Genomic DNA, 23,734 nt, shown 5'->3' with positions numbered 1-23,734 from the left:
AGTTGAAGGGCCCAGCGGAGCGGTGCTTGAGTTGAAGGGCCCAGCAGAGCGGTGCTTGAGATGAAGGGCCCAGCGGAGCGGTGCTAGAGTTGAAGGGCCCAGCGGAGCAGTGCTTGAGATGAAGGGCCCAGTGGAGCAGTGCTTGAGATGAAGGGCCCAGCGGAGCGGTGCTTGAGTTGAAGGGCCCAGCGGAGCGGTGCTTGAGTTGAAGGGCCCAGCGGAGCGGTGCTTGAGTTGAAGGGCCCAGCGGAGCGGTGCTTGAGATGAAGGGCCCAGCGGAGCGGTGCAGAGACGGCGGTGCCCAACGGAGCGGTGCTTGAGTTGAAGGGCCCAGCGGAGCGGTGCTTGAGTTGAAGGGCCCAGCGGAGCGGTGCTTGAGTTGAAGGGCTCAGCGGAGCGGTGCTTGAGTTGAAGGGCCCAGCGGAGCGGTGCTTGAGATGAAGGGCCCAGCGGAGCGGTGCTTGAGTTGAAGGGCCCAGCGGAGCAGTGCTTCAGATGAAGGGCCCAGCGAAGCGGTGCTGGAGATGAAGGGCCCTGTTCAGCGGTGCTTGACTTGAAGGGCCCTGTTCAGCGGTGCTTGACTTGAAGGGCCCTGTTCAGCGGTGCTTGACTTGAAGGGCCCTGTTCAGCGGTGCTTGACTTGAAGGGCCCTGTTCAGCGGTTCTTGACGTGAAGGGCCCTGTTCAGCGGTTCTTGACGTGAAGGGCCCTGTTCAGCGGTTCTTGACGTGAAGGGCCCTGTTCAGCGGTGCTTGACTTGAAGGGCCCTGTTCAGCGGTGCTTGACTTGAAGGGCCCTGTTCAGCGGTGCTTGACTTGAAGGGCCCTGTTCAGCGGTTCTTGAGACGGCGGTGCCCTGTTCAGCGGTTCTTGACTTGAAGGGCCCTGTTCAGCGGTGCTTGACTTGAAGGGCCCTGTTCAGCGGTTCTTGACTTGAAGGGCCCTGTTCAGCGGTTCTTGACTTGAAGGGCCCTGTTCAGCGGTGCTTGGCATGTGTGTCCAGGTCACCAGATCCGGCCATGACATGGACTTCACTCGCCACCTGACATGTGTCTGCTGGGCCCTTCGTGCACATCTGTCTTCTCGCTTGCGGGGCCCTCCTGTGCTGCCGTCCCGGGCCCGTGGGTGTCCTCCTGCACACCTGGAATGGGGCTGGTGGGGCCCTCCTGGGCAGCTCACCTGCTGCCGGACTTGTCGGGCGTGCTGCCCTTGCCACCCTTCCCTGCTCGTCTGTGGCCCTTTCCTCCCTTTGGCGGTGTGCCAGGTGGCACCCCACTCCCTGACGGTACCAGGGTAGTGCTTTTGGAGCCTGCTGTCTTTGGCCTCTCATGCCGGGCACTGGCTTTCTTGGTTTTTTTTTCAGGGGGTGGGCTGGCCGTCTCTTTACTCCTAGCCGAAGTAGCTGGCCTTGAAGGTGGTGGACTCCAAAATCCTTGGACTATTGTCTTTGTAGGTCCAGGTTTTGTGGTGGCTGAGGTGCTGATTGGAGTCTTATGAGATGGAGGGGGTGGGTCAGTTGTTGGAAAGAGGTCAAGGTTGGAAAGGAAAATCAATTTAGAAAGACAGGGACGGGTAGTTGTAGTGGGTATGGGAGTGGAGGAAGAGGATGTGGTTGTAGGAGAGTGAAGTCTGATGTCTTTGGGTGCAGGTGCTTGTGCTGGAGGCTGTCGTGAGGTGGATGGCTGTTGGGTGGGTGGCTGCCTGCGTTTGTTTGGTTTGGAAGAGGGGGTGACAGACACACTGGGAGAGGACACAGGGGACGTGTAAATGGTAGTGGGGGTGGTGACTGCACGTGTGCGGAGTGTTCCGGTGGGTGTGCTGGTGATGGACGTAGTGGCTGAAGATGTTGTGCATGCAAGTGTGAGTGGAGACGTCACAGGGAGGGAGGAGGGAGACGAGGAGGAGGGGGACACAGAGGAGGCAGTGGCTGTTGGCATGTCTGCATGTGGATGTTGCTTGGGTGAATGCTTGTGTGATGTGTGGTGCTTATGTCTGGATGAGCTTCCCTTGGGTGTTGAGGTGTGTGGAGGCTGGTCTGATGGTGTGTCTGGGATAGGCAGAGGTACAGGGGAGTGGGACTGGGTTGAGGAAGTTGGAGGCAGGAGACAGGGGCAATGGCTGCCGTCAGTGCTGAGGCCAGAGCATTGAACGATCGCTGATGGGCAGCCTGACCCGAATGAATGCCCTCCAGGTATGCATTACTCCGGTGCACCTCCCTTTCTACACCCTGGATGGCATTCAAAAGGGTAGACTGCCCAACAATGAGCGTCCTCAGGAGGTCAATGACCTCCTCACTGAGGGCAGCAGGGGTAACTGGGGCAGGGCCTCAGGTGCCTGGGGCGAAGGAGATGCCCACCTTCCTGGGTGAGCGGGCACGGGGCGAACGCTGAGGGGCTGCTGGGAGGGCGGAGCTGGTGCGCTGGGTGGCGGCTGTACCTGTTGTTGCGGTGGGCACGGATATTGCCACCACCACAAGGGAGCTCCCTTCCGAGGACGTGTCTGTGTCGCTGGTGTCACCACGTGTCCCCGCTGTGGAGCTCCCCTCGCCCTCCGTCTCACTGGTGAAATCCGAGTCAGTTGCATGGCCCTCCATGGCCATGTGAGATGCAGCTCCCTCGTGCTCCGATGCCACTTCTCCTCCGCCTGATGATGCTAATGCACACATGAACAGGAAGACCACCAAAAAGGGGGGGTTGGGGGGGGAGGAGAAACAAAGACCTGTTGAGTGCATGCATTGGCGACACCGTTGGCGGAGAGGACAGACACAGAAGCCCCCTGCACTACGCCGCGCACTTGGGGTACACTACTCAATCCGTGGGACATGGCCTACAAGCCTATGGACGACAACTCCACACATAGGTGACACAGGGCCATGAATAGCTGTACTAGGCAACCTACAGAGGTGGGGGGCGGGGCGCAGGGCCATGCCTAACGGAGGGGCCTAGCCTACAGAAATCGCCCTGGCCTAGGGATACCCACAGCCCTCCTCCCCCACCCAGACACCTCCAATGTGCGCAAAATCAGCAGAATGTGCTTGTACTCACCCCCTTGTGTCTGCTGTGATGTCCTCACGCGCCCATCCAAATCGGGGTAGGCCACCGCCAGGATCCGGGACATCAGGGGGGTCAAAGTACGACTGGCACCCCTCCTATGTTGGGAGGCCATCCCCAGCAGAGCCTCCGTGGTCTTCCTGCTCCCGCGGCGGATGTCCTCCCACCTCTTCTGGCAGTGGGTGCCCCGTCTGTTGTGGACCCCCAGGGTCCGGACGTCCTTGGCGATGGCACGCCAAATGTCGATTTTCTGATGGGCGCTGACCTATGTGACATGTGCAGGGGGAGAAAAAAAAAAAACATCACCTTCTGCATGCTCGATGTGAGTGGCCCCCCATCCCCACCCTTGCCATGTGGCACATGCTCTCATCTGTCGTTTGATGCATGCCTCATTCGCTCCCCTCCCCACCATCTTTCATTCACCCCACTCAACCCAGGCATTGGCCACAAAGCATGGTCCCAGTGTACTTACCTGTTGGTCTGGAGGACCGTAGAGTAGCGCATACTGGGGGAGGACCACATCCACGAGTTTCTCCAATTCTTCAGAAGTGAAGGCAGGGGCCCTTTCCCCAGTCGCAGCAGCCATTGTCTCTTCCAGACCGAGGTCACAGCAGCACTTGCAGTATAGGTCCTCTCCTGTGGATGATCAGGTATCGAGTGATTAAGCAGATAGAAAATGGCGGTCACGCCCGTGGTGGTGCGTACCGCAACCGCCGGCGCACATCGTCATTGGCTCCTGAAACCCATAGGGTTCAATGTTGACCAATGCGGCTTTGCGCCGCGGTCTTTGACCGCCTACCGCCACGGTGTGCCACGCCAGCGCATTGACCTCACATCCCACTGTCGCACTTCACAGGTCAGGCAGCCGCCATTTCAAGGGCCCCCATATCTTAATTTCTACTGCGTCACACATACCTAGGCCTTGCATCAACACTCATACAAGCCATTAAATGCATTGAGAATCGTGTACTGTGCAAGCTGTGGGAACGTACCTGTGGGTTGATTGACTCTGTGCTCCATGTTGTCCTTCATAGGCACCGTCCGCTGGGACTTGCGAGGAGATGGAGGAATCTTCCCGTGTACAGACCGCTGTTGGACCTGTCGACAATGGAAGAAAGACATGTCATACTGACATACAGGCTTGACAGAGCCACTATACAGGAACTGTGTGCCCAGCTGGAGCCAGACCTGATGTCACCCATCCGCCAACCCACAGGGACCCCCCCTCTAGTGCAGGTGCTGTCAGTACTCCATTTTTTGGCAAGTGGGTCATTTCAAACAACAGTGGCCATTTCATCAGGGATGTCTCAGCCTATGTTTTCCAAGGTGTTGTCCAGAGTGTTGTCTGCCCTGCTGAAATACATGCGGAGCTACATTGTTTTCCCTGAGATGGGCGATTTGGCTACAGTGAAGGGTGATTTCTATGCGCTTGGACATATTCCCAACATCATTGGTGCAATTGATGGGACACATGTTGCTTTGGTCCCCCCCCAGCACGAGTGAACAGGTGTACAGGAACAGAAAAAGTTATCATTCCATGAATGTCCAGGTGGTCTGTTTGGCTGACCAGTACATCTCTCATGTAAATGCCAAGTTCCCTGGGTCAGTGCATGACGCGTACATCATGCGAAATAGCAGCATCCCTTACGTGATGGAACTACTTCAGAGACACCGTGTGTGGCTAATTGGTGACTCTGGTTACCCCAACCTGTCATGGCTACTGACCCCAGTGAGGAATCCCAGGACAAGGGCAGAGAAACGCTACAATGAGGCCCATGGGCGTACTAGGAGGGTGATTGAGCGGACCTTCGGCCACCTGAAGGCCAGGTTTAGGTGCCTCCATATGACAGGTGGATCCCTAATGTACTCACCAAAGAAGGTGTGCCATATCATCGTGGCCTGCTGTATGCTTCACAACCTGGCTTTGCGACGCCAGGTGCCTTTCCTGCAGGAGGATGGTCCAGATGGTGGTGTTGTGGCAGCTGTGGAGCCTGCAGAGAGTGAAGAGGAGGAAGACGAAGAGGACGACACAGACAACAGGGACACAGTAATACAGCAGTATTTTCAATGACATACAGGTAAGAATCAACACCGGCATGTTAAATTTACTTAAAGTCTCCTGCCTCTCTACTGTCTGAGTTTCCCCCCAGTGTATGTTAACTGAGTTGTGACTTTCCCTTCCAATTTCAGAGAGGTGGGCCCCACTCCGTGACCTCTGCTTTGTTTCCCCATGGACTACAGCTGTGTGACAGTGGTATGTTGTCATCACAATGTAACTGGACATTTTGGCACGGTTCTGTGTAATACATTTGTTAAAAAATACAGGAACTCCAGATTATTTTTGTGCAATAAGTGTGTTTATTAAAGTGCTCAATTTTGGGTAATGGTTGCAATTCGGTGATGGGTGATGGTGGAGGAATGTCCATGGCAGAGTCCAGAGTTTCAGTCTCACAGGTGCATTGTCCATATGCCTGTGGAAGGTGGAGCAGGGGCAGTTTAAGGTTGGACAGGGTGACAATGTGGGACAGTGGGATGACAATCAGGGGGTATCCTTTCCTGGCGGGGGTCTTGGCATCTTACTCTGTCTTCTTCCTAGATCTCAGGCCCCGCTTGCGGGGTGGTTCTCCTTCTGCAGGGGGTGGGGTTCTGGTGGCCTGTTGTTCTTGTGTCGGGGCCTCCTGTCCACTAGCGCCGGCGGAGGTGGTAGCCTGTTCTTGGTCCATGCTAGTGACAGGGGCCCTTTGTGGTGCCACATGGTCCCGCAATGTGCTGACAATCTGATTGAGAGCCACAACGATGGTGCCCTTTGCGGAACTGATGTTTCTGAGTTCTTCCCTGAACCCCATAAACTGTTCCTCCTGCAGTACCTGGATCTCCTGGAACCTGGCCAGGTCCGTCGCCATCGTCTCCTGGGAGTGGTGGTATGCTCCCATGATGGAGGATAGGGCCTCGTGGAGAGTGGGTTCCCTGGGCCTGTCCCCCCCCTGTCGCACAGTAGCCCTCCCAGTTCCCCTGTTTTCCTGGGCCTCTGTCCCCTGGACCGTGTGCCCACTACCACTGCCCCCAGGTCCCTGTTGTTGTTGGGGTGGTGGGTTAACCTGGGTGCCCTGTAGTGGTGGACACACCGCTGCTTGACGTGTCCTGGAGACAGAGGCATGGGCCCGCTGGGTGGGTGCTGTGCTGGTGTTCCCAAAGGGGGGTAGGTCTGCTGTGGCCTCTGGCTGTCTGAGGGGAACCGACTGTCCCGAGGTCCCCGATGGGCCGGGCTGGTCATCTGGGTCCAGGGAGACAGAGCTGCTGTCATCACTGTGGGCCTCTTCTGGGGGTGGAATGGACATTTCTGGACCCTCCTGGGCGGTGTCGTGGCGTTCGGGTCCTGCAGGGGTATAAGAGTATGGTTATTGCTTCTGTGTGTGCCATAGCGTGCAATGGGTGGGTGCCCGTGTACCCCAGTGCTGGCATTCCCTTGTGGGGGCTGTTGTGACGGTGGTTTGGGGGAGGAGGGGGATGGGTATGTGCAGTGGGCATGCTTAGGTGATGGGTGTCCATGGTTTGTGGTCGCATGCAGGGCTTGGTGTTGGGATGGGTGGGTTGTGATGGTGAGACATTAGCAAGGAGGATGTGTGATGGGGGTGGGGGGAGAGGGTGGGGGTATGATTTGGCATGCCGGTGGGTGGGGGGGATGAAGTAGTTGAGATTAGACTTACCAGAGTCCATTCCTCCGCCTACTCCTGCGAGGCCCTCAGGATGCAGGATCGCCAAGACCTGTTCCTCCCATGTTGTAAATTCTGGGGGTTGAGGTGGGGGTCCGCCGCCAGTCTTCTGCACCGCGATGTTGTGTCTGGATACCATGGAACGCACCTTCCCCCGTAGGTCGTTCCACCGCTTACTGATGTCGTCCCGATTTCGTGGATGCTGACCCACAGCGTTGACCCTGTCCACTATTCTTTGTCATAGCTCCATCTTCCTGGCAATGGTGGTGTTCTGCACCTGTGTCCCGAAGAGCTGGGGCTCTACCCAAACTATTTCCTCCACCATGACCCTGAGTTCAGCGTCTGAAAACCTGGGGTGTCTTTGGGGTGCCATGGGGTGGTGTGGATGAGGTGTGGGGTGGTGTTTGTGGTGATGAGTGTGGTGGTGTGTGGTGTTTTGTGCGTGGATGTTGTGTGAGTGATGGTGTTATGTGCCTGTGAATGCTCTGTACTAGCTGGTGGTGTCTCTCTCTGGTCTTAGTCAATAAATGGTGGTCGTAGGGGTTTGTGGGTGATGTGGGTGGGTGTTTTATATTGTGTTGGGTGTGTGGGAGTGGTGTTTGTATGTGTATCAGGTGTGTGTATTTCAAAATGTCCAATGTGGCAGTGTTTTGGAGCTGTGTGTGTATTTTGACCGCAGCGGTGTGTACCGCCAATGGAATACCGCGGTTGAAAGACCGCCGCGTGGATTCGTGGGTCGGAATGGAATGGGCGGATTTCTGTTGGCGTGACGGTGGAGGTTTGGTCATCGCCAGTTTTTCGCTGGCCGTTGGTGTGGCGGACTTTTGTGGATGTCGGGTTTTTGGCGGTTTGCCTGTTGCGGGTCAGAATGACCGTGGCGGTTTCCCGCGCCGGTGTTATGGCAGTCTTCTGACCGGCGGTAAGCGCCTTTTACCGCTGAGGTCAGAATGACCCCCTAAGTCTCCAAGCGATTGCGCTTTGTAAACTCCAACGCACAAAACTGCTGGTGCTGCATGTTCTCTGATGAGGCGAATAGATATAACAAAGGCACTGCTGAAAGAGACCTTGCGCCACCTCTGGATGGAGACGCCATTCATGATCTGCTAGGCAGTTTTGGCAGAGTTCATCCGCTCTAACATTCAGAGAACATGTCAGATGTTTAACCACCAGGGATGTGCCTTGCTGTTCCAACCACATCCAAAGGTCCACAGCCTCTTGACAAAGGATCCACTACTCCTACTGTTGCAGTACCAAATGGCGGTGGTGTCGACCATGAACACCTGCACCATCTTTCCCTTGATAGAGGGAACAAAGGCTTTCAATGCCTGCCAGATTGCACGAGCTCCAACAGGTTGATGTGTGGTCCAGTTTTCACTGGAAACCAGATGCCTCTGATTTCAACCCCTACCAGATGGCCACCCCATCCCAGGAGTCACTACTGTCAGATCTGGTTGGGGAGGGAAGAAAGATCTGCCTCTGACCCAATTGAGGTTAACTAACCACCATTGCAGATCTTTCACAGTTGCCTTTGGGATCTGGACCTTGTCAAAGAGATTTTCCTACAACCATCAGAACATCAGGACCCACTGCAAAGACCACATATGCCATCTGGCATGTATCACCAGCAGGATGCATCGGGTCATGAGGTCCAGCAGTCTCAGTGTCTTTCTCACTGAAATCCAGGACAGAGGCTGAAACATCAGTATCCGCCTGAACATCCTGGACTCGCCGCTTCAGAGGATAAGCCCGAAACTGCACTGTGTCCAGAACATCTCAGATGAAAGGGTGCATCTGACAGGGAGTCAGATGTTACGTCAGCACGTTTATAGTGAACTCCAGGAAACAAAGGATGTCCGCTGTAGTCTGGAGATGGGAGACAGCAGCCTAGGGATAAGCCCACCTTCAACAGCCAGTTGCCGAGATAGGGGAAGATTGAAACCACTGATTTCCGTAGAGGAGCTGCAATCACAGCCATCACCTTGGTGAACACTGGAAGGCGCTGGTAAGGCCGAAGAGGAGCATCCTGAACTGAAAGTGCTTGTGGCCTACTGTGAACCACAAGTAACGTCTGTGGACCGACAGGACAGGGATATGGGAATAAGTGTCCTGCAAGTCGAACGCTACCAACCAGTCTCCTGAGCCCAGGGTAGATAGAAGTGAGCATCTTGAACTTTTCCTTGAGAAAAAGATTGAGGGACCTAAAGTCTAGGAAAGGGGAGAGGCCCATGTCCTTTTTCGGGACCAGAATGTAGCGGGAATAGCACAGGGAACTTCTTGATGGCTCCCTTGGCCAAGAGAGCTGTAATTTCCTCGCGGAGAAGGTACAACTGATCCTCAGACATCCGATCATAGGATGGTGGTATGGATGGATGGGTTGTCTCGAAAGGGAGGAATTAGCCCCTTCAGAATATCTGCGAAGCCTACCTGTCTGGTGTGATGGATTGCTAGCGAAGCAGGTGACAGTGAATCCTGTGGCCAACTGGCCCAATGTGGGGGAGAATCAGACTAGGAAGGTTTAGAGGCTGCTGCAAAAGGCAGGGTTGGTGGGGAAGCGGACTGTCCGGACCGCTGGCCACCTGATTCATGAGGTTAGTGTATCCTGTGCCCTCAGCCACGCAGAGGCTGGGCAGCATATACGGCACTGTGGCTGGCCTGGAATGGACGTGGTTGGAGGCCCCTTCCACAGCCACGAAAGGGGTAAAAGGCAGATTGCCTGGAACATGTTGCCACCTCAAGGCCCAAGGACCTGACCATAGCCCGTGAATCCTTGAAGCGCTAAAGAAAATTTGGGTCCCCTGGATGACGGCAGGCAACTGGCCTGTTCACAGGAGCTCTTGTGCTGGGTTTGGGCCAGGTACCTAGTAGGACATCCGTGATGGCCTCATTAAATGGGTGAAGAGGTTCTGAGTTGTAGCACCTCATTCAGGAGATTTGTCCTGACGGCGGTAGAGGGAAACTCAAGGTCCATGACCTCAGCTGCCCTCCTCACCACCACAGAGCCAAAACCTCCCTTCTCCATAGCCAAGGTAAGGGGAGAAGGCATGCCAGTATCCGGACAAGTATCCATTCAGCTGACTTCACCCAAGTCTGCATGCCAGTCCAAAGGGTTTTCTTGGAGCTGGTATTCTAAAGTGTCCAGCGACCCCTCCCATTCATCTCCGAAACCTAACCCATAAAAAAAGGGCTCAGGATCTGACCTAGAAGGTAAATCTCCGGTCTGTGTCGTACGACGCCCACTCAGCTCTGTGTCAGAGTCAGGGATTATGCCACCCATTGGCAGGGACGCCAGTCCGGATTTCGGACTGTATGCTTGGGTGCCCTTCGGCACTGAAGCCAAAGCTGGTGGCATGGACCTAAAGGGTCTTTTTACGACTCCGCAGGGCTCAAAGGCACTCCAGCGGTAAAAGTGGCCTTGTAAAATTCTGAGTTGGGCAGGGATGGCTCCGGCTCCTGGAAATTCAGGGTGGCGCAGGTGCAGGATCTGCAAAGCACGGTTAGAATGTCAATGCTCCTTCATCTCATCAGCTGAGGGACAGGGAGAAGTCAAAGAACGCTTTGACTTCTTAATTTTCTTCTTCTGCCTCGACTTACCCAATCACCCTGAGGACTTGGAGTGGGGGGAAGCAATCCTGGGACCCTCCTCTCGACCCAGATCTTGACTTGCACGGAGTCAAGCATCGGGCCGCATCTGCTCTAGGGACTGCTCCCTCAAAGCCTTCGGATGCATGGCCCGACACTCGGAGTACATTTTGGGTTATGGTCGCGCTCCAGGCACCAAAGACACCCAAGGTGCGGTTCCGTCATGGACATCCCCAGATGACGAGATCAACCAAGCTTAAAGCCGTTCTTTCTGGGTGACAGCTTCGAGTAGAACTCTTGAGAAAAAAAAGGTGAAAAAAGCCATTCAAAAAATTACTGAGGGGAAGCTTGCTTCGGAGCTGCGCTTGGTGGCGTGGAAAGAAAAGAACTGATGTCAGTGGGCTGGGGTGGCGCCTAGGTAGGAAGCGCAAAATCATATCCATCGCAGATGATGCAGACGACAGACACAGAGCCGATCAACGCCACCTAACAGAGCGCAGGGGTACTGCTCACAGTATGATGTTTGGGGGAAATTCTAAGGTAAGCAATCTGCAACTAGAAGCAATCAGGTAAGGTTCATTTCCTACAGTTCCTTCATGTGTTCTAATAATTCTGATGTGAATGGCTATGCTAGTTCCATGGCAGCATAAGAATATGTGACATTGAGACAGGTCACCTTTGTTTCAGACACCAAACATACTGGGTTTTTGCAACTAAGTTTTAAGAAATGCCAATTCATTGGCCTTAGCAAAACAACCAGACATAACAGGTGGAAGCAAATTCAGGATGGCACTCAGTGACCCCAGAGGAGAAAGTTGGAGGGGGTGCTGCATGTACTTTGAGTCTGGGGGATGATATCGCAGCAGGGGTGGCCTTGGAAAATGTGATGTGTGGACCCAGCCCCTGCAGCCAAAGTGGACAAGGAGGAAACCAAGGTGCACCATATGTGAAGTGACCAGGAGACCAGGGTCATCCGGCTGAGGTGGATGTTCGCCCTCGGGGGCTATCTAGGGTTGGAATGTTGCCCTCTCTCCCCTTGTTCTTCATTGAAAAGGCAGTTGGGGACAAATACGTGCCTGGGGAGTCTGAGAGGAACAGCTTTGGCACCCACCATAGCCGTGTCATGATGGAGAACCACTCACCTAGGATTTTCTGCTGGAACCAACCTCCAGACAATGAACTGTAAGAGGAAAAAAAACTGATACTAGCAGTCTCTAGATCCCATAAGATCTGTAAGTGGGCCAGAGAGGTGCTGTAGGCCACATGTTTTATTTGACTGCGGTCATCCATGGCTAAGGTAAGGGACATTTGGGCCGGGGAACCCTCCAGCCCACTGGAGCCACAGGGACCGAGCTGTCGTTTTGATCTTGTTTGATTTAGATAAATATTGGATATTTTTCTAAACTGGTGTAGAGTCCTTTAGTGGTGTTTTCACTGTGTTACTGTGTTTGTACCAATACTTTACACATTGCCTCTGAGCTAAGCCTTACTGCTTGTGCCAAGCTACCAAAGGGGTGAGCAGGGGTTGTCTTAGGAGTGTAACTCCCTCACCCTGACTAGAGTGAGGGTGCCTATTTGGGCAGGGTATAAACTGGCTGCCAACTAGAGACCCCATTTCTAACAGGAGTCAATATTAAAACTAGGGGCCAGATGTATCAAAGTTCCATTTCGCATTAAATAGCAAATTTTAGGTAATCGCTATTTAGGTAATGCAAAATAGAATGTAACAAAAAAGTGATTCCCTAATAGCGATTTCTTTAAATTCGCAAGCGCTATTAGGGAATGAGACTCCATCCCTGAAGGCTCATATATGCCAATAGTTTTGCATTTCCTAATTTGCGAATTCCTTTTAGGAATCCACAAATTAGGAAATGCAAAACCAGGGGTGCAGAGGGCCTAATGCCCCCTTTGATAACACAAGCCCCCACCCACAAAAAAAACAATATTTTGCAAATGTAAAGTGCACACATGCCCTAGCGGCATGTGTGCGCTACATGACACTTTAAAAAAAACTGCATTTTTTATGCATTTTTTTAATTCCACATGGTTACCATCAACTTGGAGATGGTAGTAATTGCATTTCCTAAATGCCCAGTTCGCATTTAGGAAATGCTTGATACATGTGCATAGGGAATCGCAAATAGGAATTCCCTATTTGCGATTTCCTATTTCGGTAATTACAAATGGTGATTCTGTATTCGGATTGCGATTCCGTAAAATGGGACTGCAATGCCTTTCATTCATCATGAAAGGCTATTTTGCATTCGCAAAAGGAGTAATTTTGCACTTCACAGTGGTTGTGTATGCAAAATAGTCTTCTTAAGGTCCACAGAAAGCTGCACAGTAGGCTGGGCCCAGAGATTCCACGCAGTCTAGGGGTGGGTACAAAGGAAAGAACGTTGATCCCAACAAGGCTTGGTGTTATGATTGCAAAAACAGAGGGCACCAAACTGGAGATCCTATCTGTAAAAAAAAATAAAAAAAAGAATGCCTCTAGTCAACCTGCAGTAAATGCAGCTGCTAATCTCCAGATTGTCAAAGAAAGAAATTTTGACTGACTGACTGACTTCTCCCTCACAGGCATTATGTACTTGTTGTTTAATGTTGTAAACTGCCACTGCACTAGATACTACTGCAGCGCCATTAATAAGTGCTGCTTCGTTTATTGTTATAAGGAAAATATATATTGGAGAATAAAAATAGCAGCATATTCACCTTGCATTTAAACGATGTTGCAAGACTAGAAGCAAATCATCCCAGAACTCCAGCTGCTTTCATTTTTTTTATAGATAAAATATTCAAATCCAACTTACATACCTTTTCGGGGTTGCTGATACCACCACCTTACTGGAAATACAATTAGATCGTTTTTCGCGTGAACACTGTCGAAAATGGAATTTTTCAGAGGCTGCTATTAAAAATTCCTCATCACTCACAACTTCTACTCCAATATAACGTCCAATAATGAAATCAGAAAAGCAAAATAGCAGAAGTTCCTTGCTGTGGCCGGGATTCCTAAAACAAGAAGAGTTTAGCATATTTATTCACTCAAAGTTTACGTACAAATATGGTATAAAAGCAACACTGAGCTCAGCTGAAATATCGGTCTTTAGTAAATTCTGGTTTTAAAAATAAATAACATTTCCTTATGATAAAACAGTGTGTTATAGGTCGTTCGCAGCCTTAATTGTGAAATTAAATCTCAAATAATTTAAGCTAATAATCAAGAGGTGTTAAAATATGCAATACAACGTTTGCAACACAGAATTCACTGCTCACATAGCTTGAAAACCAGTGTGAATTATGGGGCATAAATCCATAACAAGCATTGCAAGCAAAAATGCAGACTAGAAGGAGTAACATGACCGAGTCAAGTGACTAGGTAATGCAGCAGGTCTTACAAGCAAAGGGGAGGATCTACAATACAGAGCAGCAATACCGTATCCATGAACTGGCAAGGCAATCAGCACAACTGATGGAAAGCAGACCAAGCTGCCAGGAGAGCCATACAGGAGGAAGAGGAGATAGTCTGTAATTAAGTATGCACCCTTCACATCCTTACACACAAGGAACAGTTGGCAAGTGCCCTCTGGACCACTAGCAGAGATGAACAGAAGATTCAATGTTAATAGAATAAGAGTGGTATTTTCACTCAGCTGATTCCCTGATGCATATCTTCTACGTCAGTGTGAGCTATGTGGGCATATGAAAAGGTTACTTACTTTATTTTAAATAAGCTTGCATTATTCCCCAAGATCAGGGTAGGAAACACTGTGTGCCGATGTTTATATAGCAATGCACATTCATACAAATTTCACAGAAATCAACTACACACCCAAACTCCAGTCTACAACGTAGAAAGACACAAGAGCTCCAATAGCCCTTAGTAGGTCAGATTTAGAGAGCCTCTCAATAGTATTTAATAGAGTAGTTACGAGGCAAAATTTTCTTCTCAAACATGGACGTTTTATAGATTCACGTTTAAATTACAATTAACAAATCAGTATAGTAGTGAAACTTAAAGTAAGAGGTGGCAATAAGGAGGTTAGTGAAAGAGGTTGTGTAGCAAAACTTTAACTTTCAGCTCTTGATTGGATGTCAAGGTAGTTATGTTATGTGAAGATACTTATGAAAGCATGCAGTTCTGTGAAGGTCACTGAATAGCACTGAAGCAAAAAAAAAAGCGGTCACTGTCTATATACGCCTGACATAATATGCCCCAACTCTATGTCTTAAAAACCAGCTTTTAACATGCTTGACGTGACAAATTGATGCAAGGCTAATTGTTAGCATTGACACCCTAAGAGTGGTGTTAAGATGTTTTTAAATAATGATAAGTAATGCAATTAACAAGAAGAAATAACGTGTATGCCTTGGACAAAAATGTCATATTTAAAAAGCAAGTGAGAGCTCTATGCTTTCACAGTTGCATGTAATAGGTCTGAACAGTTGCAGAATGTACTTTTTACAGAAACTGACCTAGGTTAAGAATGTGAAATATTCATATTCAGTAAAGCTGACATGTTAGAACATGTATGACGTAATGAAAGGATGTTAGGTTTTGACCTTCCTATAGGCTTGTTTCTCATAGAATATAATTATATTATAAAATGTTAAGTTTATGTGAGAAAGTCATCCTTTTAGCATGCTCATCCCAATTTTTCTGACTGATACTGTTGGTAACTGAGCTGGACTGTGGCCTGAGCTCTGTTAAGCAGGCCCAGGGCCAGTCCTCTGAGTAAAAGGTATATCGTAAAATGGCACAATCACAATTGGCAATGACAGACTCCTGTAAGTCCCTAGTAGATAATAAGGCAGCGAAGGTTAGACACCCAATAGATTTCCTGCACTAGAGTGTGCACAGCTGTGTTGACTGCTGTCATTTGTAAAGGCAGCCCTGCCTAGCATACTGTCTTTAAGTAAAATGTGTGCAAATTTGACTTTGGAATTAAAGGTACTTCCAAAGTGATAATCCACCCTATTTCTACATATACGTCACCAATAACGTTTCCCTTAGGTGCCCCAGAAGTGAGGTGCCATGTAACTATAAGCAGTGATATTAAGAGATTAAGATATATATGTATATTCACTTTAAAAAAGAAAACGTTACAGGGACGTTATAATTAGGGTCACATGTTAAATTCAGCAAACCATAGAAATTAACCAGTTATAGTTACCTAAAGTAACTATAACTGGTGCCTTAAGGCAACTACATCTTGCGCCCCGCCATGCAGTTTTTTCATCAAAAAATGTCACTGCAAATATTACATTGATATTATTGATGATATAAAAAATGTCATAATATAATATAAATATAATGCTGGGGGCCTGAACCTGTGGCTCCCCCCCCCCCCACCACATACACCTAATAAGCCCTGGGGAGGTGGCGGTCCCGGGGGCAAGGAAGCACCCCTCCCCATCCGCTTTTATATACATGGACGGGAGGACGGGAGCCTGTTCCACCCACTGTACCGCGTCTTCGCTCGTAAAACAAAAAATGCTTTTTAGCCCTGGGGCAGTCCCTTTGGGTCTCCACCACCAGAGCTAAGGGGTCAGGGTGCTGGTACCCTGGCCCCTTTTCTTTTTAAAAACATTTTTTGGGCACTCGGCTGGCTGACAACACTGCAACTGCTTCTGTTGTTGAAGTGTTATCAGCCAATCAGATCTCTGCATGAGATCGGGAGGGGCTGTGAATCCTTTGCGTCCATAGATATACCAATTTGTTTTCCCCTTAATTTCTCAAAAACTACTGAACAGAATTACACCAATACACCTGCCTACCTGCCAAAATTGGTGTCCAGACATTTTTGCGCTATCGCTGTTCCAAAATTCCTATGGAAAAATGAATAGGGAAAACATGTTTCTGACCCCTTCCCACCGGACAGATCACCCCAAAACTTTCCAGCCAGGCAGCAGCTGACAGGACTTGCAAATGTTTTTTAAATGTTTTGAGAAGATTGGGAAGCGGGCCAAAGATATAAGCGAGGGGAAAAAAAAAAAACACACACTTTTTATATAGAAACTAGGTACTAACTACAACTACCTAGTGGCAACCACCACTAAGAAAAAAAATATATATATATCTTAAATATAGACTTATGGAAAACTGTTACATAAAACACTACATATAGGCTTACATATAGTATTCCGTGGCCGCAGCCTTATCAAATCAAACTACTTCCGTCTGCTCTGCAGGTGAGCTTAGGCTCATATAGTGGCATCGGAGATCTTTTCACTGTTTCGGAATGCACAACAGTAGTTAGTACTGAGCAGTTACCCTTGAACCAACCCTATTGCTTGACTGATTAGCTTCATAAGCCAACCAGCCTTTTTCGTTATTTTTAGGCAATTAAGCTTCAAGTATCTTTTTTTGCATGATTTAATGTGTAGTTGTAACGGTTACATCAAAAAGTGCCATTCCAAGCTTTTCCTAGGTCAGCCGGGGCTCATTTAGTTCTTACTGGTGAAATTGTATGTCTCTGTATTGTATGGTATCTTTCAGCAATGAGTAGTTTTCTTTCACTTTTTTGATTATCTGGACCACTATTCCCATTTTAGCTACAGATGGACACCCTGTAACCACAGCTAAGGGTCACTGTGTAGATATATAGTGCTTCTGGTCTTTGCTTACATCAGATGAACACAGCATCAATGTCATAGTAGGTGGTAAGATTGTGGGTTACGTAGTAAGGGTTCTGATTATAAGGCATAAATGATTTGGATTTGGGTCAGAAATGGGTTTTTATGTTTTTTGGTCTCTGCTTGATTGGCTTTTTGCATTATTTCTTTCACTTATTCAGTTTCTATTCACTTTCACAAATATGTATGAGGCACTAGATGTTCACTGGGTGTTTGTACTGCAGCTACAAACGTTTTAATTTTAGCTTTAATTTTTTGTTTTGGTGTCTCTAAATTGGAGTTAGGGTAGTAACAATTGCTTTTTTGTGACATGCGATTGCAAAAGTGGCTAATTTGTGGATGTCCTGAAGAAGGCACTTGTACTCTGAAATGCATGTCGATTTGATTCCCAGTTATTGTGATTCCACCGAGATGAAATTGGAACTAATATTTTGAGTGTATATGGATCTGATCCATGGTTATTGTGATTCCATTGATGAGAAATTAGAACCAGCAGTGTAAGTGCGTGCAGAAGAAATATATTGGTAATAACTGACCTATAATGTCAAGTTATGAAATTGTGAAAGATTATGTGTAAATGATCATTCCCTGGAGAGTTATAATGGTAATCCCAATTATGAAGTAATTATAATTGATTGTCTTGTTTAGGAATAGATTAATTGTTTTAATCAGACTTTTACAATTTCCAATCTGTTAGTCTGTTTTCTCCGCTGCGTGTCAATGTGGTGCGTTTGAAGTATGTATTTAACTCATAAGCCTATATGTAGTGATTTGTTTTATGTAACACATTTCCATCTCTGTAATATATCATGGACGATAATAAATAATTTGTATGTATCATTAGTATTTTGCTGTGCATTTGCTTCAACCCTTTCCTAGTTCTAGGTAAGTAATTATTGAGTGTCCACAGTTCTTTACATTTTCATGCTTTTGGGTGGCACCCTGCATCTCATTGGACAGGGGGGGCCCCTTGCCTGTCCCAGAAGATGATTGAATAAATGTGGCTGAGCTGCATTGCAACTCAGATCTGCTGCCTGAAATCACAAGGACAACTGCCCTGCTGGAACCCAGGTCTGCAACCCTGAAGTACTGCTCCTGTTGCACACTGGAACAACAGCCCTAAGGACTTTGCCTTGCTTCAAAAAGGACTCAGGTGTGGATTCCCATGAAAGCGAAGGGTGAACAGAGCTTGCCTGCACCAACTGTCACAAAAATCTCCAGCCTCGAGTGCATCCAGTACACTTTTAAGGATTTGGCCAGGTGCATTGTGAAAATTATGGTTCATAATTTCCAAGGACCTAATCAGAGCTTCTAGACTCTTGGATTTGTGTTTTGGACACTTTGAACCCTCAAGAGGAACATTGAGGAAGAAGTTCCAGCTGTAGAGAAGTAGCTCTCCTGTGTCCAGTTCAGCCTATTAAATGAGAAGCTTTTACTTGACTGAATTAATATATCTAAATTGAAAACGTGTATTCAAAACAAGAATGTGTGTATTTTCAGAACTGATAAGCTGATGACTGAATTTTCAAAATTTATTTAAAGCTGATATTTGTATGTTAAATGATGTAGTGTTGGGGGTTCATTACTAACATGATTAAGTTGGTGTCACGGGCATTTAAGCTATGCCTCTTATGACTAACCCATGAAAAGTCATCCCAAATTGACAAACCTATTTTTTATTTTTTTTTAAGATTACCGTGGACTACTCTGCCTGTTGCAGAGGTGATCGCTGCTGGTAATTTTCCAAAGGGTGGCCACTAACGTAATCTTTTGTGATGATATGGACAACTTGTCCAGTTTACATTGCGAACTCTGAACATGACACCAGCGCGTCCAGCACCAACTGGACACCAATTGGCCATTACTGGGGTTAACCCACAAACAGTACATTCTATCATAGGCAAGGTGCCCACGGAACGAGAGAGGATCCCATTCTGGATAGCACAAGAAACAAATCAGCTATAAGCTGTGTTTCTCCATACGTCACCACAGGAAAAACAGAATTCTCACACTGTGCTTGCCATTCGGAATGGTTCCCTCAGTGGAAGACAGCACCACATGGGGTACAGTCTTCACTGCAACATACACTGCCACACATGGTACACCGACACTTGCAAATTTGCCAGAGGTGTTAAAACAAATTCAAAATGAACACGAGGCTGCACCAGCCCTGGATTTGGGGATGAAACTGATGCACAACTTCAACACATTCTCCTCAATAATACTTAGTAACAAAGGGGAAGCGTTAGCATTGGCTATACGCCAGCGGTTCCAGGAGATTCCAATGCTGGAAGAGGATCATCAACTACCAAAAATTATCTCTGACACCTATACTAGTTAGGGCGGGATAGTTCAGGAGCCAAACCAAAAATGCCTGAAATACAGAATGCCACCACTGAGGAAGGTACTGAACAAGCACAAGATGCTTCTAAAAAGCACTGGGTTCCAAAAATAAAGAAAGACGAAGTTAGAGAGCAGACTCTCCACACCCAGAGAGCTCCAAAAGGCGATATAATCTCAGAAATATAGAAAATGTAAAAGCGTCTGACAGATATACTGATTCACGTCCCTTTCATTCCATTCAGGACGCACCGGATAGATGTAGTGAGAGAGTGGGCCGGTCAGAGCAATGTCCTGACTGCTTGAAAGAGAAGAAAGGCTCACAGCGGTCTTCAGACAAGAAAAAAAGACATTCCGACAACAAAAGCCACAGTTTATAAGGACAATGGTGGCAGCAATTTCAATTAAACATACCAGCAAACTTGAGAATATTGCTGAAGAACAAGACATGGGCAGTGACACTGCTGGACAGCGCAGCAGAAGTCACAATATATTGCCAGAGTCTGAAAGATCATCTGGATGCGACAACAACTAACGACTTTCTTGCAGTCGAGACTGCGGACAGGCGTGTTCTCTCACCCAACAGGGTTTATGATGTAAATATCCAAATAGAGGGAGACATAGAGCGCACCATTAGTGTACTCTTTTGGGCTGAACTTAATTGTGGTATCTTATAGGAAGAAAGAGACTGGCCACCCGAGTACGTCTAAGTTCCCACGTGGGGAAGATGTAATTTTGCCTTCTTTCTCAGATCTCGTTCCAGAAGCGGTAAAACAAGCCTAGGCTGTCAACTGGGCTTTATCGCAGGCACCTGCGCTATACCACAACCACATAGGGTGAGATTGAGAGTCACCCTACCATGTATTACCGATCAGGTCTACACTCCAGCTTCAGCCCCAATACCCTGTTAAACACAAGGTTAAAGCTCCAATGAGGGAGATCCTCACTCAGCTTGTTTATCAGAGGGTAACAGAGCCCTGTGCCTCTGCAATGCATAACCCGTTATTCCCCGTTGCAAAACCAGACCATTCATATAGAATAGTCTTAGATTACACACTTAAACAGTCACATATGCAGTACAAAATTCACACAGCACCATACTAATTAACAACATAGTGCACAAAAAATACAAAACAACCTTGGATGTTTTCAACGGTTTCTTCTGCCAGAACGTAGCACATAAAAGTCAAGACCTGAGTGCATTCTCGTTTGGCTCACAAAACTGCTTCTGTTGTTTGCCCCAAGGCTACAAGAATAGCCCAGGGTTGTTTCCAGCCCTTGTAACATCAATATTGCATTATACTGACCCCTGGCATTGTCCTATGTGATGATATCTATCTCACAGGTGACGACCCCTACATTCATCATGTCAGGGTCGATCGGATCATTCTAGGAATCGCAGCCCTTGGCTACAAATTAAATTTTAGGAAAGCTAAAATAACCTCTCTCAGTGTATTGTTCCAGAGATATAAGCTATCAAATGAGGGCAAGAGCCGGGCCTTGCACTTCTTTTTTTTAATTATTATTATTTATTTATTTTTAAGAAAAATGTGCTCAGCTCCAACCACCAAACATTATCAAGAAACTGCAGTCTTTACTTGGTTTCTTTAACTTTGACAGAACTTACATTTCTGACTATGCATAATGCATCAAGCAACTCTATGATTTGATTCGCCCAGATTTCTCAAGCAGACACTGGACAATTGAACACACATGCATCCTTAGAGGATTGCAGCAAGACATGCTAGAAGCAAAACACTTAAACACCGGTGATAAAACAAATTTGTTCATCAGAATAACTGCTGGTGCCACTGGGCTCACTTATGTCACCTTTAACGAAAGCAACACGGTGCCCATAGCATATAGATCACATTTATATTCCAATGCCGAACAATGCTTTGCACCACAGAAAAAAATCTAACTGCTGTACAGATGGCTGTCATCAAGGAAAGGCCATTTGCCCAAGGGAAACACATCATTGTCATTACCCCGGTGCCCATCTTAGAGGCTGTCACCAAAGCAAGCATTCCTAACACTAAAGCATTACATTCACGTTGGATTCAATGGGGAACCTCCCTTACACTGCCACTTATGTTGATCACATCTTTGATCCAAAACTTCAGACACAAGAATTTCTCCAATACGAACAGGAGTACTCTGAACCTCTTAACATCTTGCCACTTGACAGATACCACAGTCATTTACACTGATGGTTTAGAAAAACCAGCTGTAGGTACAGAACATCAATACTCAGCTGCTTGTACAGCTGTGACCGGAGTGATGGAGGATGGTGTATTCCACTCTCACAATACCTACACACACGCCTGGGTGGAGGGAGGTGGGGGGCTTCACAGCACAGCTGGCTGAACGTAAAGCCCTTATCTTAGTGCTAGAACATACGAATCCAGGACAACTCACATTGATTGTCTGTGATTCGTACTAGTGTGTCCAGTCCTACAATGATTATCTTAATAATTGGCGATTGAACGGGTTCAGAGACTCAAGGGGGAACCCAATAAAACACAGAACTCTGTGGGGAAGGGTGGCTGATCATAAGGATAAGCTACCAGAAGCTCAAGTAGTCCATACATTGGGTCACCAATGTGTTGGAGTACACGTTACTGGAAACTGATGATGCAGCCAAATACACAGCAGCTACGGCTTCTGTTGCTGCAGTGACTAGTTCTCACACGAGATTGGATAATTAAATTCTGGCTGCCATGAAAGTCTCAGCTGAAGGTAAGCCTCTCCCAAAAAAATCCCCTTCAAAGTATTCTTACCACATCAGTGCACAGAATGTTGCCTTTGCAACAACTCTTGGGGTTGGGGATCCAATGATCCCCAACCAAGACCAGAGATTAGATCTCATCAAAGCAGCGCATGAGGTTGTTGCATCTGCTCATGCTGGTGTCGAGGCCACAATAAGACTCTTACAGAAACACTTCTGGTGGCCGGGTCTATACAAACAAACCAAGAAATATGTTCTTTGCTGTGACGTGCCAGCAAATAAAGGGCTCAAACATCAAACAGGTCTCAATGTCCAAAAGGCCACTACAATGTGTCTACCTGGAACATTGTGGTCCGTTACACCTGATGGTGCATACAGATACATTTTAGTCGCTGTGGATTTTTGTTCTAGATTTCTGTGGGTATGGCCACAGCAGTCAGCTGATGCTCAAACTGTTATGAAAGACTTGCTGATCTTTATCGGTACATACGCGGTTGCAGCATTCCATTCGGACCAGGGCCCTGCCTTGCCTCTAAGGCATTCAGGGAAACTAGGAGGACGATGGGTGTTGAACTCCATTACTCCTCACCCTACCATCCCGAGGGTAATTCGGTTGTGGAGAGGAGGAATTGAGATGTAAAACAGTCCTTAACAGCTAGAGAATTAGGTTCAGGTCGCAGTCGGCTTCATCACCTCAATGGGGTCCAGAGAGCACTGAATAGTCTGCCAAGACGGTCCTTAGGAGGACTCACTTCTTATGAGGTCCTCTTTGGGATACCTATGGATGTCGAAGATCTAGATGGCCATGGTATGGTGGCAGCAGATACACCATTTGACATAAATGAATGTCTCACTGTCTTACAGGAGTTTCAGCAATTTCGGGATGATAAATCATCCACCAGTGCTGCTACCTTAGGAATAAGGGATTTACCAACAACTTCTACAGGCTGGATTCCTAAAGCTGGGGATCTGGTTCATGAGAAGATTGTTGTGAAGAAGGAATTCAGCCCATCTTACAGAGCACCAGTACCAGTCCTGGGAACACAAGACACAGAACTATCATTCTACCACCGCTGCCAGGTTCCAAAGGCAACAGATTTGTCTCCATCAACAACATCAAATTGCATCATGTGGCCGATCCTGCCCAGTAGACCCAGAGGCCCCTTGGGTAGTTCCTGGTCGCCTGTCACTATCCAACAGGACATACCTCTTCAAAGAAGACACCATTCTTATGACCGCCCCAGCATGTACAACAATACTACAAATGCATCCTCGAGCATGGGGAGGGCGGAAAATGAGCTTCTGCCGATTTCTTTTACCATCTCACTGACAACAACTGTCCAAGATGTGGTTGTCTTCCTCTTCAACTCAACACAAACAGATCACATCGTCTACTATGAACCTTCATGTGAAGTGGATCCATCCACCAGAACTGCACCAGCTACTGTATTTGCAGAGACTGCTTCTGGTTATTTCATCAACCTTGATTACTTTTCTTCAACTTCATCCGCACCTGCAACTGAAACAGTTTCAAAGACACGTAAGCTGTACATATGGCTTAAAAATAACTATTTATTTTATCCATGGAATTATCTGTGGATATTTCTGACATTACTTGCCTTTCTGTTATGGATTGATTTCATGAATGTTTTCTTTCTCTTGTAAAATGGTCATTATCTTGTTCAAC

The 23,734-nt window shown here is 47.9% G+C and overlaps 1 protein-coding gene across 1 annotated transcript in view; it reads right to left on the bottom strand.

Moving 5' to 3' along the window:
* The window catches only part of MOV10L1 (Mov10 like RNA helicase 1), a 933,047-nt gene that overhangs the window by 727,619 nt on the left and 181,694 nt on the right, over positions 1-23,734 (bottom strand). The window contains exon 8 of the mRNA XM_069227566.1: positions 13,158-13,355. Within this exon, the coding sequence (XP_069083667.1) occupies positions 13,158-13,355 (198 nt within the window). The remainder of the gene's footprint in view (positions 1-13,157; positions 13,356-23,734) is intronic.

Source organism: Pleurodeles waltl, chromosome 4_1 (genome assembly GCF_031143425.1).
Source record: "Pleurodeles waltl isolate 20211129_DDA chromosome 4_1, aPleWal1.hap1.20221129, whole genome shotgun sequence".
NCBI classification, from domain to species: domain Eukaryota; kingdom Metazoa; phylum Chordata; class Amphibia; order Caudata; family Salamandridae; genus Pleurodeles; species Pleurodeles waltl.
This window is presented reverse-complemented; position numbering and strand designations above follow the sequence as displayed.